Below are 14,058 nucleotides of genomic sequence, written 5' to 3'. Positions count from 1 at the left end.
TGATGACATAAAATTGTAGAAGACCTCCATTGGCAGCAGAGGAAAGAGGGGCAAACAATAAGAGAAGAGATGCCAGAGGAAAAGGTCCTGGAGGAGGCAGTAACTCAGATGATCAGGAGGAAATGTTACAAGGTCAAGGACAATATCCCATATGCTAAAGAGAAGACACAAGATGAAGAATGAAAACCAGTGACTGGGCCGTGTGATGAGTAGGCATAAATCATCTGCAGAAGAGCAACTTCAGCAGAATGAGATGGGAGACCTAGGAGTTGGGGTGTAACAGACGGCGAGGAGGTGAACACAGTGGGCATAACTACTCGTTCAAGAAGGCCAACAGTGAAGGAAAGGCAAGAGGTGGAAAGTAGGTGGCAACCTGAGGATGAGAAGAGGGGGGTTTTAGGCTATCAAATAAGCAGCGAAGACCCTGAGGAGGGAAGGAGATAAAGGATGCTAAAAGGACCCCTGTCAATGATTCTTCCTCTTTTTTGGTCACATGGACCACTTGAAATCTGATACAAGATCTATGTCCCTCACTGGAAAGTGCATACACCCAATTGCGCACACAATTTCGGGAGGTCCAAGGTGCCCCGAGAACAACCTTTGTTCCTCGTGTGAATCCTTGAATCGTAAGCACTCTGGGGCAACATCACGTTGTGGTCTTGGAGGAGCTGGGCAGAGGTGAAGCAGAGACTTCAGGGAGAGAGATGGGGTTCCATGTGTTTGGCACATGGCACAGCAGCTAAAAGGAAAGCCAGATACTGGAATTTCACATACAAAATACACAAGTATAGACAGCATAGACCAGACAGACTTCATAAGGTATTTGGAAAGAAAATGGTAGCAGAATTAAATGTTTCTTTCCAGTTGCAAAAAAATGTTCACTGTGAAATGGATTTTCACAGAGACAGGTTGTAAGCAACATAAATGTCCAACAGTAAGGTAATGGCTACGTAAATTGCAGTGCACTCATTTAAGTGGACTATGATAAAGCCATTTGAAGTGATAATTATAATGATTGGTAATAACAGGATGTGTTTATGACATAGTGTTAAGTGGAGAAAAAAAAGAATATAAAGCAGTTACCCTATGATTACAGCTATGTTAAATATTTATATATATTATATATAACTATATTTTATGTATACATTTTTAAAATATTTTGTTTATATATATGCGTACAACTTACCAGGCTAGTAGAATCCTGAGTCATCATTTTTTTCTTATTATATTCAAATGGCCCTTTTTATTATTTGTATTTAAAATTAAAGATGGTATTGCTTTCTTTTGTCTCTGATTTTACTGGCTATAATTTAATAATATAATAAGTTGAATGTGGCTTCTCCCAGATTAACTTTCAAGCCTAAGAAAAGACCACCTGTTAAAGTTCTCTCACATAATCTTTTCTGACCCTAACACATTTAGGACATCCTATGCCCATGCTGTGTCTCAGTTTAAGTTTTAAATCCTGGTTTTATATCCCAGATTAAACACTGATGGACTCTGGTGTAGACCTCTGAGAAATAAGGATGAGTCCTGGGCTGAAGAAGAGAATGCTTTGCCCTTCCCAGGAAATGAACCAGGCGACCTCCAGGGTCTTTTCTACCTTGCCTAGGGTCCTATTTCTTTGCCTGCTGTGGAGTTTTGAGGAAACAGGAAAGACCTAGAATTAGACCTATTATTTAAGAAGTGGTCCAGACTAAACAGCATCTCAACCTACAAGGCACGTTGTATAGGTCCAAATTGTATACAAGTCTTTAAAAGCTGTCCTGTAGCAGGTGATATCACAAAGGTTGATGGCAGAGAGATCAGGCAGCTAACCAGAGATGGGTTCACAGCAGCTTTCCTCAGAAAACTTCCGGGAGGTTCTCAAATGGCCTGTTTGTCACAGGCAGGGAAGGGATGCGAGGCGTGGGCTCATTTCACGTAAGAAGCTAAAAATGTCCAAGGAAGGATACTCATCGATAGCATCCAGCCTTTTCTGGAAGCAGCTCCCCATACTGGAGATCTGGTGACATGGAGGGAGCAAGCATTTTGCTTTCTTACTTTACAAAGTTTTGCAAAACTGTTCCAAGGCTCTGCTTAATGAAGAGCAAGGCCTCCTGGCCAGAAGGGGAGGCAAAGGAGGCCTGTTCCAGGGCTGCCTGCTGGGCAGATTGGAGCACACACCAGACCACAGGTTTTCCTAAATACTTCGTAGCAGAAGATGAAAACAGTGGCTCTGCAAGCGTACCCCATTCAGGAAACCAGGAGTCGGAAGCCTCCTCCACAAACTGGCATTTTTCAGTCATTGTTTGCTTTTTTTAAATTTTATTTATTTATTTATTTATGGCTGTGCTGGGTCTTCGTTTCTGTGCGAGGACTTTCTCCAGTTGTGGCAAGTGGGGGCCACTCTTCATCGCAGTGCACGGGCCTCTCACTATCGCAGCCTCTCCTGCTGCGGAGCACAGGCTCCAGACGCGCAGGCTCAGTAGTTGTGGCTCACGGGCCCAGCCGCTCCGCGGCATGTGGGATCTTCTGGGACCAGGGCTCGAACCCGTGTCCCCTGCATTGGCAGGCGGATTCTTAACCACTGCGCCACCAGGGAAGCCCCATTGTTTGCTTTTATTTTCAATTTAATCTCATCTTTCATGGCCTCCCTGTTGCTTTTTAAGATAAACCTAACCTTTTGCTCTATTCGCTTTGCACTAATGCTAACTTAAAGAACACAGAGAATTCTTGGTAGAAGGCCACCTCCTGAAGACAGAGATTTTATCTCCAGCCTCATCTGGGAGACTTCAGAAACCATCACTTGCCAGGAAAAAAAAAAAATCTTTTAGCTGCCATGTACTTGAGGCTGTCCATTTGCTGTCTAGTCAAATGAAAAAATATTTTTATAAGCAATGGGAACTAGAGAAAACAGTGAGTGATAAGGATCATTGGTTTATTTCCTTTTTCATCAGATAATTTTTAAGTTCATACCCTTCGCCAAAGTTATATCAGCGTCTCCTGAGTCGGAATAGGCTCTGTGGTCACAGACCACAGGGGCCATCCCCACAGGAAGAGTGGAAACCCCAGAGGCCTGCCTGCAGAAGAAAAGCACAGCCTCCATCAGGCATGTTTGTATGTCGCTGCGCCACCACCAGGAACAGGCAGCTCAAGTTGTCACACTATGTAATTTCCTCCATCCCCAAGGAGATCTGGCCGCTCCCTTTCCCTACCTGGCATCCAACTTCACAGACAGTCATCAAATCCTATTTATTTTCTGTCCTTAATATCTTCAATCACAATCCTCTTCTCACCATCATCTCTGCCCAGCCCTAGTTTGTTAAGCATAAGGGAATTATTCCAAGCCTGAGGATGAAGAGTTGATAGAAATGAAATGATGTACCAGGACAAGAGTGAAGAAAGGCACCTAGGATGCAAAATTTAAGGAGGCATCACTCTCAGGATTGAGCAAGTGTAGGGTCAGCTCAGATGAGTGCCTTCCTGAGTTTATGCCCTAGTCACCTCTCTTGTCTTACCCTAATCCCAGCCCTATGATTTTTTTCTTTAATTTTAGTATAAATTATTGCCAGAATCTATTAACACTCATCCAGATGTTACATCCACTTCTCCCCATACCACAGGTACTCATCCAGGTGATACACCTGGGCTCAGATGCTGCCACTTGGTGCCTGCATGCTTGGAGATCTTGCCCCTGCCTGGGGAGGATAAAATATTCAATTATGTTTCTTGAGCTGCCATTTTTCTTTATGGAAGTTTTTCCCTCTGCTCTTTATATTATCTGATTTCATTCTCTGGTTTTAAATCAAGACACCAGCATATTTTTGTCATCACAGGATACCCTTGACAATCAGGTAATCAACACATAGGACAGGGTGTCAGCTGCAGTATTAAGAAGCACAGGTGGGGGGGATGCGCCACGATGAGAGCCATCATAAACAGAAGTGAGGGGAGCCACAGGTACTCGTTATTAATAATTAAGTATCAACACCTGCCAATGATTTGCAGTGCTTGCAATGATAATAATAAATCAGAGCAGAATCAAGGTTATTTCCATAATAACATCCTTGCATTCTCTAGAATTCTCTAGAGTTCTCAAGTGCTTTCCTCAGTAGGAGAGAAAGAGGTGGCTTTACTTCTAGCCTTCCCAGCACTATTTTTACCTTTTAAACACTATGCACACATGTGTGAGGTGCCATGATCTCTTAAGTGTCTCTCCTTAGGACAAAAAGTCAGAGAATGGTGGGTGTGTATTAGAGCTTGGTAAATCCAGGAGGCCCTGAGATGTTTGCTTTCTCCAAACCACTGTCTCTCAAGTACCTCTCACGTGTTCTCCTTGGAGGAGTTTTCCAGGATTGTCTGCATGTATCCAGACCTCTGTCTGGTTGGGCCCTCATGGGTGGATCCTGGAGTGCTTTACACCTCCTTTTTGTTCACAAAACGCATGTAGGTTCCCCACCCTACTCCCCCCCCCCGCCCCCACTACTAGCTTTTCACACAGTTCATGACTAGGGTTTTACTAGGTTAACTTTCATTCAAATGGTGATGATGTTAAAAAATCAGAAGAAATCCTCCTTCCCGTTTGAGCACCCCCCAGCCTTAAGCATTTTGTAGTTGCTGTTGTTAAGTGTTGGATGAGTCAACCATGATTTAGATCATGATGATGTTGGAGGTCAAAAAATTTTAGAAGTTCAAGGATAATGATGACGTGGTGGCAAAAGAGAGGTTTCTCTCCACTTGCCACTGACAGTGCCCTAGATTCATGCATCTTCTCTGGTGTGGGCAGGAATTTTCACATGAGTGGAGCCTTACACAGAAGCAGAGCCTTTCTGCTTCTGGCAGAAATTTTATTATAACCACTTCAGCACATCTCTCTGCAGCCGGCCACTCATGAAAGTAACACTGGCTTTGTTATACAGAACGCATCTTTAAGACAGAGTTTAGTTTTAAGGGGGCCTACCTAGGCTTCGGAGATGGAATCGTCCAGCTGGGAGAGCACAGAAGACTTTTCTTAGTGAATTATGATATTCCACCATTGCCCTTGGTGCCTGGTGATGTCGTGGATCAGCGGTGGCTGGGCTTTCTGACCTGTACGTCAATCTCAAGTTCCGTTTTGGACACAGAGAAGAGAGGGCATCCGGGGAGAGGGAGAGTGGAGACTACAGAAATGGCCTCAACCAAATTAATAATTAGTTTTTAAAGCTAATGAGGTTCTTCTCTAACTCTGCTTATCGGCAGGGTGTGTAATATGCTGCTTTTCCCGCCTCAGGCCGTGTCTCTCTCATGGCAGATTTCAATTCTTACAAGATGCGTTCACTTTAAATTCACTCATTTGCCTCTCTTCTCTTCTAGGTAGCTATAGATTCCACTGCCTCCACCGGGGACCCCAGTAACAGCTGTTCCCTGTGCTGTATCCAGCCCTGCCAGCCCAGCGAGTACCTGAAGGCCTTGGTGGCCGTGGGGGAGATTTGCCAGGACTATGGCAGGTATGAGACTCCCCATCTTTGTGGGTTCCCGTGGCCCCTGGCTGACTCTGGGCAGAAGAATGGAAATTAAGTCATGCTGAGGCTCATGAGGGGACAGAATAAAGCCTGGCCCCAAATGTGTTATTCTCTCCATACCTAGAGAAACTGAGTTCATGCCAAGGTCACACTGGGCACCAAAAAATCCTTTCTCAGCTTTCTTCTCTTACTTGGCTGGCAGGACCACAGGATAGCGATTTTGGTTTCAGTATGTACCTTGCTACGCAAAGTCTGGTCCGTGGACTGGCAACGTAACATCACCTAGGAACTTAGAACATCAAGCCCCGCTTGAGCATCTGAATCAGCATCTGCATTGTAACGAGATTCCCAGATGATTTGTGTGAACTTTGGAGTTTGAGAAGCACCAGTTTATTAGGTACTTTCTATCTGATTCTCACATTAACCCTTCTGTAGTGGGTGTTGTTTAACAGAAGAGGAAAACTGTGCAGGGAGCTGAAGTGAGCTGTGCCCTGTCCCACAGCCAGGGGCAGGATTTAAACCCAGAGCCAGCTCACTGCACGGCGTAAGCTCGTAATCATGGGGTTTCACTGACCTCAAAAGCTATTGGTAACTTCAGCAGAGGGTCTGTGTCTGCCCGTGTGCATGTGAGTGTGTGCCCACGCCAGTGTGTGTGTGTGTGTGTAGAAGACACGATTTTGAGATCAGATCAGTATTTATTTTTACTGGGTGGTAAATATTGACCTTTCCCACCAAGAGAATTCTCTATAATAAATGATTTACATAAATCACCTTAAACTGAATTTATTCTGCCTTTCCAGTATTTCCAGATTGAGGTGAAGTTGTTGACATGTTTGATCAAGAAGGCTCTTTGAGGTAGAACTAGTGTAAGTATATATATGGGTAAATCTCAGTTGACTGCCCAGTGTGATAATAAAACAGGGCTAGTTAGTCATGAGCAGCAATTAATTGGCCTGTTAAACCAGGAAAATGAAGAAAGTGACCCTGTCCTCCAGTTTCAGATTTCATGGAATGGCCTGATTTCTGTTCGTCCTAGTCTCACAACTGGTGATAACTGTATTAAAAACCTGATGCCCAGGCACCATAGCAAGTGACACAACCTAGTGACCAGAAGGTACAGAGAAACCAACAGGACAGGTAACAGAGTTTCCGTCAGTGTCCTTCCCGCTGACGAGCCTCTGCATTCAGCTTGGTCATCGCCAGTAACTCAAATGCGTGTGAGGCCAGTTGGGGATGAATGAGCATGTCCAGTCAAACCAGATAGCTTTAAATGCTAGGCCTCTGCCAACACTTCTCCTCTTACACATTTGGAATGGAGGGCAATAATGGCACTTTAAATTACCTTGTTGAAGTGATACTTATACTTAACCTTGAGATATTGTCTGTGAAGACAACTTGAATCTCAGCTCTGATTTCTTCAGGCCTCAGTTCAGGGAGGATTCTTAGAGAGGCTCATGTCATACGGAGATTTCTTACCAAGGAGGGAAAAGACAAACAGATTGCATCCCCACTGTCAGAAAGTCCTCCAAGTGTTCCCAAGAAACCAACACAGTAATTCTCTCCTCTCTATCACACACAATTTGAGGGGACTGTCCTTTTCCTGGTGTATGTCCTTGGCGGCTTTGTCATAAACTGACCACATATGTGTGGATTTCTTTCCCAGGCTCTATTCTATTCCTGTGGCCCATGCCTCTTTTTGTGCTATTTCTACACTGTTTGGTTACTGTAGCTTTGTGATATGGTTTCAAGTCAGTGAGTGAGTTTCCTCCAGCTGCTGTTCTCCTTTCTCAGGGTCCCCTTGGCTGTTCAGGGTCCTTTGTAGTTCCATACAAATGTCAGGATTGTTTGTTCAGCTTCTGTGAAAAATTCCATTGGAATTTTGGTAGGATGTGCATTAAATGTGTATGCTGTTTTGGGTAGAATGAACATTTTAGCACTACTAAGTCTTTCCATCCATAAGCACAGGATATCTTTCCATTTCTTTGCATCTTCAATTTCTTCATTGATGTTGTAAGGTTTTCAGCGTGCAGCTGTTTCACATCTTGGGTTAAATTCATTCCTAGGTATTTGGTTCTTTTGTTGTTATTGGAAATGGGATTGTTTTCTTAATTTCTGTCTCTGATGGTTCATTATTAGTGTATAGAAACACAAGTGTTTTTAGTGTATTGATTTTGTATCCTGCAGCTTTACTGAATTCATTTATTGGTTCTGACAGTTTTTTGGTGATTTAATACAGGAAACTGGAATTAGAAATCCCACTGTTTATACCACATCCAGCTCAGCTACAACACCCAAGATAGGGTGGTTACTATTATAATCTTCCCACACTGCCCCTTAAAAACATGTGAAATTTTACAGTGGCTAATTACATCATCACTTTGGGTGAGCAGGATCTGGGTAGGGCTTGGCCTCTACAAAGATCGTTATCTTCTCTACATTTCTGTCCTTTTATTGACACAGTTGCTTTGAAAAGTAGTTTATTTTACAGTAATTTCAAATGTACAGAAAATTTTCCATAGCAGTACAAAGTACTCACATTTGCCACTTCACACAAAACACTTCAGTGTGTTTTACCCAAAACATGGATACACTCCCAGGGAACAAGCACTTTTAACCACCAAATGAGGAGGATTATAATTTCTTATAATAATCTGATCCATAGGTCCACTTCAACTTTCACCACCTGCCCCAACTCTATGGAAATATCTTTTTCATTGTGACCCAGTTTTCTTTTTTTTTCTGAAACCTTGACTGTGACTTTCCCTCATGTTCAAAACCTTGATGGCTTTAAAGCACAGGATGAGTATGATATCTGTATGGCTTCTTTCACTTAGGGTGTTGTCAGCATTCCTCCATGTTGTAGCATGTATCAGTACTTCATTTTTTCCACTGCGAATAAAAACATATAACATTTACCATTTAAGCCATTTGGTGTGTACAGTTCTGTGGCACTCACTGCATCTACATCGTTATAAAAATATCCTCACCACTTATTTCCTGAACTTTCTCATTTTCCCCAAGTGAAACTGTATCCATTGAACACTGACTCCTCTCAGCTCCTGCAACCACATTCCTTCTGTCTTTGAATTTGACTCCCCTAGATACCTTATGTAAGTGGAACCATAGAATTTGTTCTTCCGTGACTGACTTATTTCATTTAGCATAGTAAGTTCAAGGTTCATCCACATTGTAGCATGTGTCAGAATTTCCTTAGTTTTCAAGGCTAAGTAATATTCCTTTGTGTATATACCACATTCTGTTTATCCATTCATCCATCAGTGGACACCTGGGTTGCTTCCACCTTTTGTTATTGTGAATGATGGTGCTATGAATATGAATGTACAAATACCTGTTCCAGTCCCTGCTTTCAAATATTTTGAGTAAATGCCCCAAGGTGGAACTGATGGATCATATGTTAACTCGGAGTGTAACTTTTTAAGGAGCTGCCATATTATTTTCACAGTGGCTGCACCATTTTACTCTATTCATTTATATGGCAGAATAATATGGTAGTTTATGGATGTACCACATTTTGTTTATTCACCTATTGATGGACATTTTAATTGTTTCTACCTTTTGGCTATTATGAACAGTGCTGCTATGAATATTTGTGTACAAGTTTTTGTTTGAACACTTGTTTTCAATTCTTTGGTGTCTGTACCTAGGAGTGGAGTTGTTGAACCCTATCGTAATAATTGGGTTGGCCAAAAAGTTTGTTCGGCTCTTTCCGTAAGATGGCTCTAAGTAGCCCTTAGTTGTCTTTAACTTCATTCAAAACAATTTTGTGAGATTCTTTGTGACGGCTGTCATATCAGCGTGCATTTAGCAAAAGACTTATCAAAGTTGGTGAATTTTTGTATAGCCATTGTAATATTGAAGATGAAAAAAAGGCGACATTTTTGGCATATTATGCTTTATTATTTCAAGAAAGGTAAAAAGGCAACCGAAATGCAAAAAAAAGGTTTGTGCAGTGTATGGATTTGTGCTGTGACTGATTGAATGTGTCAAAAGTGGTTTGCAAAGTTTCATGCTGAAGATTTCTCGCTGGACGATGCTCCATGGTCGGGTAGACCAGCTGAAGTTGACAGCGATCAAATGGAGAAATTAATTGAGAACAGTCAACATTATACCACATGGGAGATAGCCAACATACTCAAAATATCTAAATCAAGCACTGAAAATCATTTGCACCAGCTTGATTTTATTAATTGCTTTGATGTTTGGGTTCCACATAAGTTAAGTGAATTTCCGCATGCGATTCTCTACTTAAATGCAATGAAAACGTTCCATTTTGAACAGATAGTGACAGGTGATGAAAAGTGAATACTGTACAATAATGTGGAATGGAAGAGATTGTGGGGCAAGCGAAATGAACCACCACCAACCACACCAAAGGCCGGTCGTCATCCAAAGAAGGTGATGTTGTGTATATGGTGGGATTGGAAGGGAGTCCTCGATTATGAGCTCCTTCCGGAAAACCAAATGATTAATTCCAACAAGTACTGCTCCCAGTTAGACCAACTGAAAGCAGCACTGGACGAAAAGCGTCCGGAATTAGTCAATAGAAAATGTATAATCTTCCATCAAGATAATGCAAGACCTCATGTTTCTTTGATGACCAGGCAAAAACTGTTACAGCTTGGCTGGGAAGTTCTGATTCATCTGCCATATTCACCAGACATTGCACCTTCAGATTTCCATTTATTTTGGTCTTTACAAAATTCTCTTGATGGAAAAAATTTCAGTTCCGTGGAAGACTGTAAAAGGCACCAGGAACAGTTCTTTGCTCAAAAAGATAAAAAGTTTTGGGAAGACAGAATTATGAGGTTGCCTGAAAAAGGGCAGAAGCTAGTGAAACGAAAGGGTAAATATGTTGTTCAATAAAGTTCTTGGTGAAAATGAAAAATGTGTCTTTTATTTTTACTTAAAAACCAAAGGCACTCTTTGGCCAACCCAGTACATTTATCTTTTTGAAGAAATGTCAAAGTATTGTTCACGTAGGCTGCACCATTTTACATTTCCACAGTGTTTAAAAGTTCCATTTGCTCTACATTGTTGCCAATATTCATTATTTTTAATTTTTCTTGACTATAACAATTGTGTGTTTGAAGGGGTATTGCATTATGGTACGAATTTGCATTTCCATCATGACTACTGATGTTTGACATCTTTTCATGTCCTGTTGACCATTTGCATGTCTTGTCTGGAGAAGAGTCTGATCAAGTCCTTTGTGCATTTTAAAAATTGAGTTCTTTGTGTTTCTGTTGATGAGTTTCTTGATATGTTCTGGATAACAGACTCTTAGTAGATATATCATGTGCAAATATTTTCTTCCATTCTGTGGACTGTCTTACTTTCTGGATAGCAGTTTTGATGTGATAAAATTATTAACTTTGAGGAAACCCAGTGTATCTATATTTTATTCATTGCTTAAGCTTTGATGTCAGATCGAAGAAACCACTGCTAAATGCAAGGTCATGAGGATTTATTCCCTTGGTTTATTTTAGAGATTATAGAGTCATCCCTTGGCATCTACTTTGCTAGGGTTAAGGTCTGTGCTTAGAGTCAGTGTCAGGGTTTAGGGTGATGGTTAAAGGGTCAGGGTCAGGGATTAGAGTTGAGGTGTCAGGATCGAGGGTCTAGGATCCAAGGTTAGGATTGTTAGGTTTAGGGTAATAGGGTAAAGGGTTAGGGTTATAGGTTAGGATGTTAGGGTTAGGGTGAGGGTTAGAGTTAGGTTAAAGGATAACCTGTTCTCACCCTCCTTGTCCCTCTCCATCTCTCTGAAGCCTCCAGGATGGACAGAATTCTCCCAAGGTCACAAATGAGTCAGGTAGGTGAGCTGTATCATTGTTTGTCTTCCCCTCAGTCCTGGGCTCTTGGGAGACGAATGAAATGTCTGTACTGTCTCTGTTTCAAATCGACCTCAATCTCAGTCAGGGGCTGTGGAGGCCATCAGAAGTCATGTAGGGTTTCTCTCTTCCCTCCCTCCTGCCTGAAAGGGGTGGTGCCAGCCCCACTCTGCCTGGGCAGTCCCAGGTTCCAGCACAGCTCTGACACGAGGGCACTCTGAAGACGTGCAGATTTACACAGGACTGGGTGCAGTGACCAGCTGACCCTCAGGTGCTGCCTTCTTGAGGGCAGCTGGGGCCCTTCTGGGACTTCATGAATCCTTTGTCCCATCTGAGCGGGCATCAGTAGAAAATCAAGTCTCAGACAGGATAACCCTTGACCTCTGACCATCCAGGCAGGCATCTGTGGTTCTCCAGCTCAGCCCAGCCTGGGCTCTGTCAAGCCCCTGTGGCCAGTTACTGAGCTGCACCTGCCGCTGGGCAATTGAACAACCACCTGGGCAGCATAGACAGCCCCTTGGCATGTTTATGTTCCCAACATCCATGTGGTTGAGAAAAGGGCCCTCTCCCTCACAGCCTCTTAGCCTGCCGAGAGAGGTCATAACCCTTCAAATGTTGAATGTGGCCCTGGCCACAAAAACCATACAAAAGACCGTGGCCCTGCAGTCCTTTGGCCTTCCAGTTGTTACAAACTTTTGACTTTCATACTTGTTAAGAATCAAAGCTATGGGAGCAGCTGGGCCTCCCAAGAGGCAGTTTCACAGGGACTGCATGTTATTAGAGAGTCATATACACACCCATGTGGCCTTTGGAAAGCCTGCTGATTATGAATTCCATGGTATTGAATAATCCTTGAGCCTCCCAGTACTTCATTGAGCAATAATTTCTTTACCACCCTAGCATTTGGAACCTGCTCTTTGTAAAGGCAGGAGAAGAGACTGGAAAAGTGAGCAATATTGTTCTTCGGGGATGGGTGATTAATGTGGCCGGGGGCAGGCATATGCATCCTGGGCAACCACCTCTCGGGAACAAGAATGAGGTCCGTGTGCCTTCTGAGAGCACATAGGCTATTCTGGGCCAGTCTCTGTGATGCAAGGACCCGGTGACCAAGGCAGGATCCTTGTGTTTACCATCATCATCAACCTTGCTTTTCAGCAAATGGAAGAACTTTTTGCTGTCATGGGAGGATAGCGGGAGCAGGGATGGGTGGCTACAGCCCCTGACCCTAAGTGAATCCCTTACTACTTTTTGCTTCCGATTCTGTGCCATGCAGTGGACTGTCAGTGATATGGAATCTGCCGCTTTTGCTGAGCCAGCATCTGTCCTCATGTCCAACTGCAGCACCTCAGCTTTCCTTTTGGAACTACATCTCACCTGCTTCCAGTCCAAACAGTTTCAGGGGGCTGACCTTATATTCCACTCACCTAGAAGATGGGTATATGATCCACATCTAGCCAATCCCATTTTTCATCCTCTGCTTGCTGTGATCGGTTCAAAGGTGAGAATGTGACCCAAGCCAGGCCAAAGGCATTCAAAGTCATGAGTTTTCATAGAACCCTAGGGAAGGAGAAACCCCTCCTGGTAGAATGGGTGTTGTGTGGGTGTCATCTTGGAGTTGCTGGTGGCCCTGGATGCAGTGAGAGAGACTGTGCCCGTGAATGGGACCACCCCAAGGCATTCAGCAGGACTGATGTTTGGAGAGGGACCAGGTCATACTACAAGAACGTGAGCCATTGGACTTGACATCTCCAAACCCACTCTTCAACTTGTCTCTTGTATTAATTTATTTCTATCATTTAAAATAATGTTAATTTATTTTACTTGAGTAAGTACGTCTAGTCCCTTGTAATCCAAAAAGTCCTGACTCATCAGGATCAGTGATTCCTGAGACTCCTTCTGGCATGGTGTCCTCATTGGATGGGGCATGTCTGGGGAAGATGAAGACACTGAGTGGGGTCAGATCTAAGGGGAGCTGCCAAACAACTCTCTCCCTGTTCTTCCATGCCCCAGGAGAGGAAAACCCCAGAACAACGAGAGGAGAACTAGCAGGGAGAAAGGGTCATAGCATGGTTAATTGGTCTGCTTGTATTTTCCATATTTTACGGTTCATTTTGTTTGTATAGTGTTAGGAAATCACTGTTTTATCCTAGATTTATAGTTTGATGCAATAGCTTGTTGTATTTGACCTTTAATTTCACCTTTCATTCGTTTTCTACAGAATTGTCACAGTTAATGAACAAATATGGATACCTTACTACTAACTAAAATCCATATTTTATTCGGGTTCCCTTCGTTCTCCCTTTTTTCTGTCCTAGGATCCCATCCAGGGTATCACATGGCATTGAGTCATCATGTCACTTTAGGATCTTTCTGGCTTTGACATTTTCTCACACTATCCTTCTCTCAGTGACCTAGGTAGTGTTGAGGAGGACTAGTCAGGTATTTTGTAGACTGTCCTGCACTGGGATTTACTTGACGTTTTTCTTGTGATTAGAATGGGGTCATGGGTTTTAAGGAAGCGTATCACAGAGGTAAAGTGCTTTCTCATTACTTTATATCATAGGAACATACATCAAAGCAACACTGTTCATGTTAACTTTGCCCTCCTGGCTGAGGTAGTTTTTGTCATATCTTCTGCACTGTGAAGTTACTTTTTCCCCAAGTCCATACTTTGCGTATTCTTCAGGATGAAGTCACTATGTGGCACTCACACTTCAGGAGAG

At 42.9% G+C, this 14,058-nt stretch overlaps 1 protein-coding gene across 1 annotated transcript in view; it reads left to right on the top strand.

Moving 5' to 3' along the window:
* Positions 1-14,058, top strand: part of LOC309642274 (uncharacterized protein) — a gene marked incomplete at its 5' end in the record, with an annotated part of 91,456 nt that overhangs the window by 28,347 nt on the left and 49,051 nt on the right. Inside the window, one exon of the mRNA XM_082423531.1 lies at positions 5,339-5,468. Coding sequence (XP_082279657.1) covers positions 5,339-5,468 — 130 coding nt within the window. The remainder of the gene's footprint in view (positions 1-5,338; positions 5,469-14,058) is intronic.

Source organism: Balaenoptera physalus, assembly GCF_965194825.1.
Source record: "Balaenoptera physalus genome assembly, chromosome: 14".
NCBI lineage: Eukaryota > Metazoa > Chordata > Mammalia > Artiodactyla > Balaenopteridae > Balaenoptera > Balaenoptera physalus.
The sequence above is the reverse complement of the archived record's forward strand: the minus strand, read 5'-3'. Positions and strand labels throughout refer to the sequence as shown.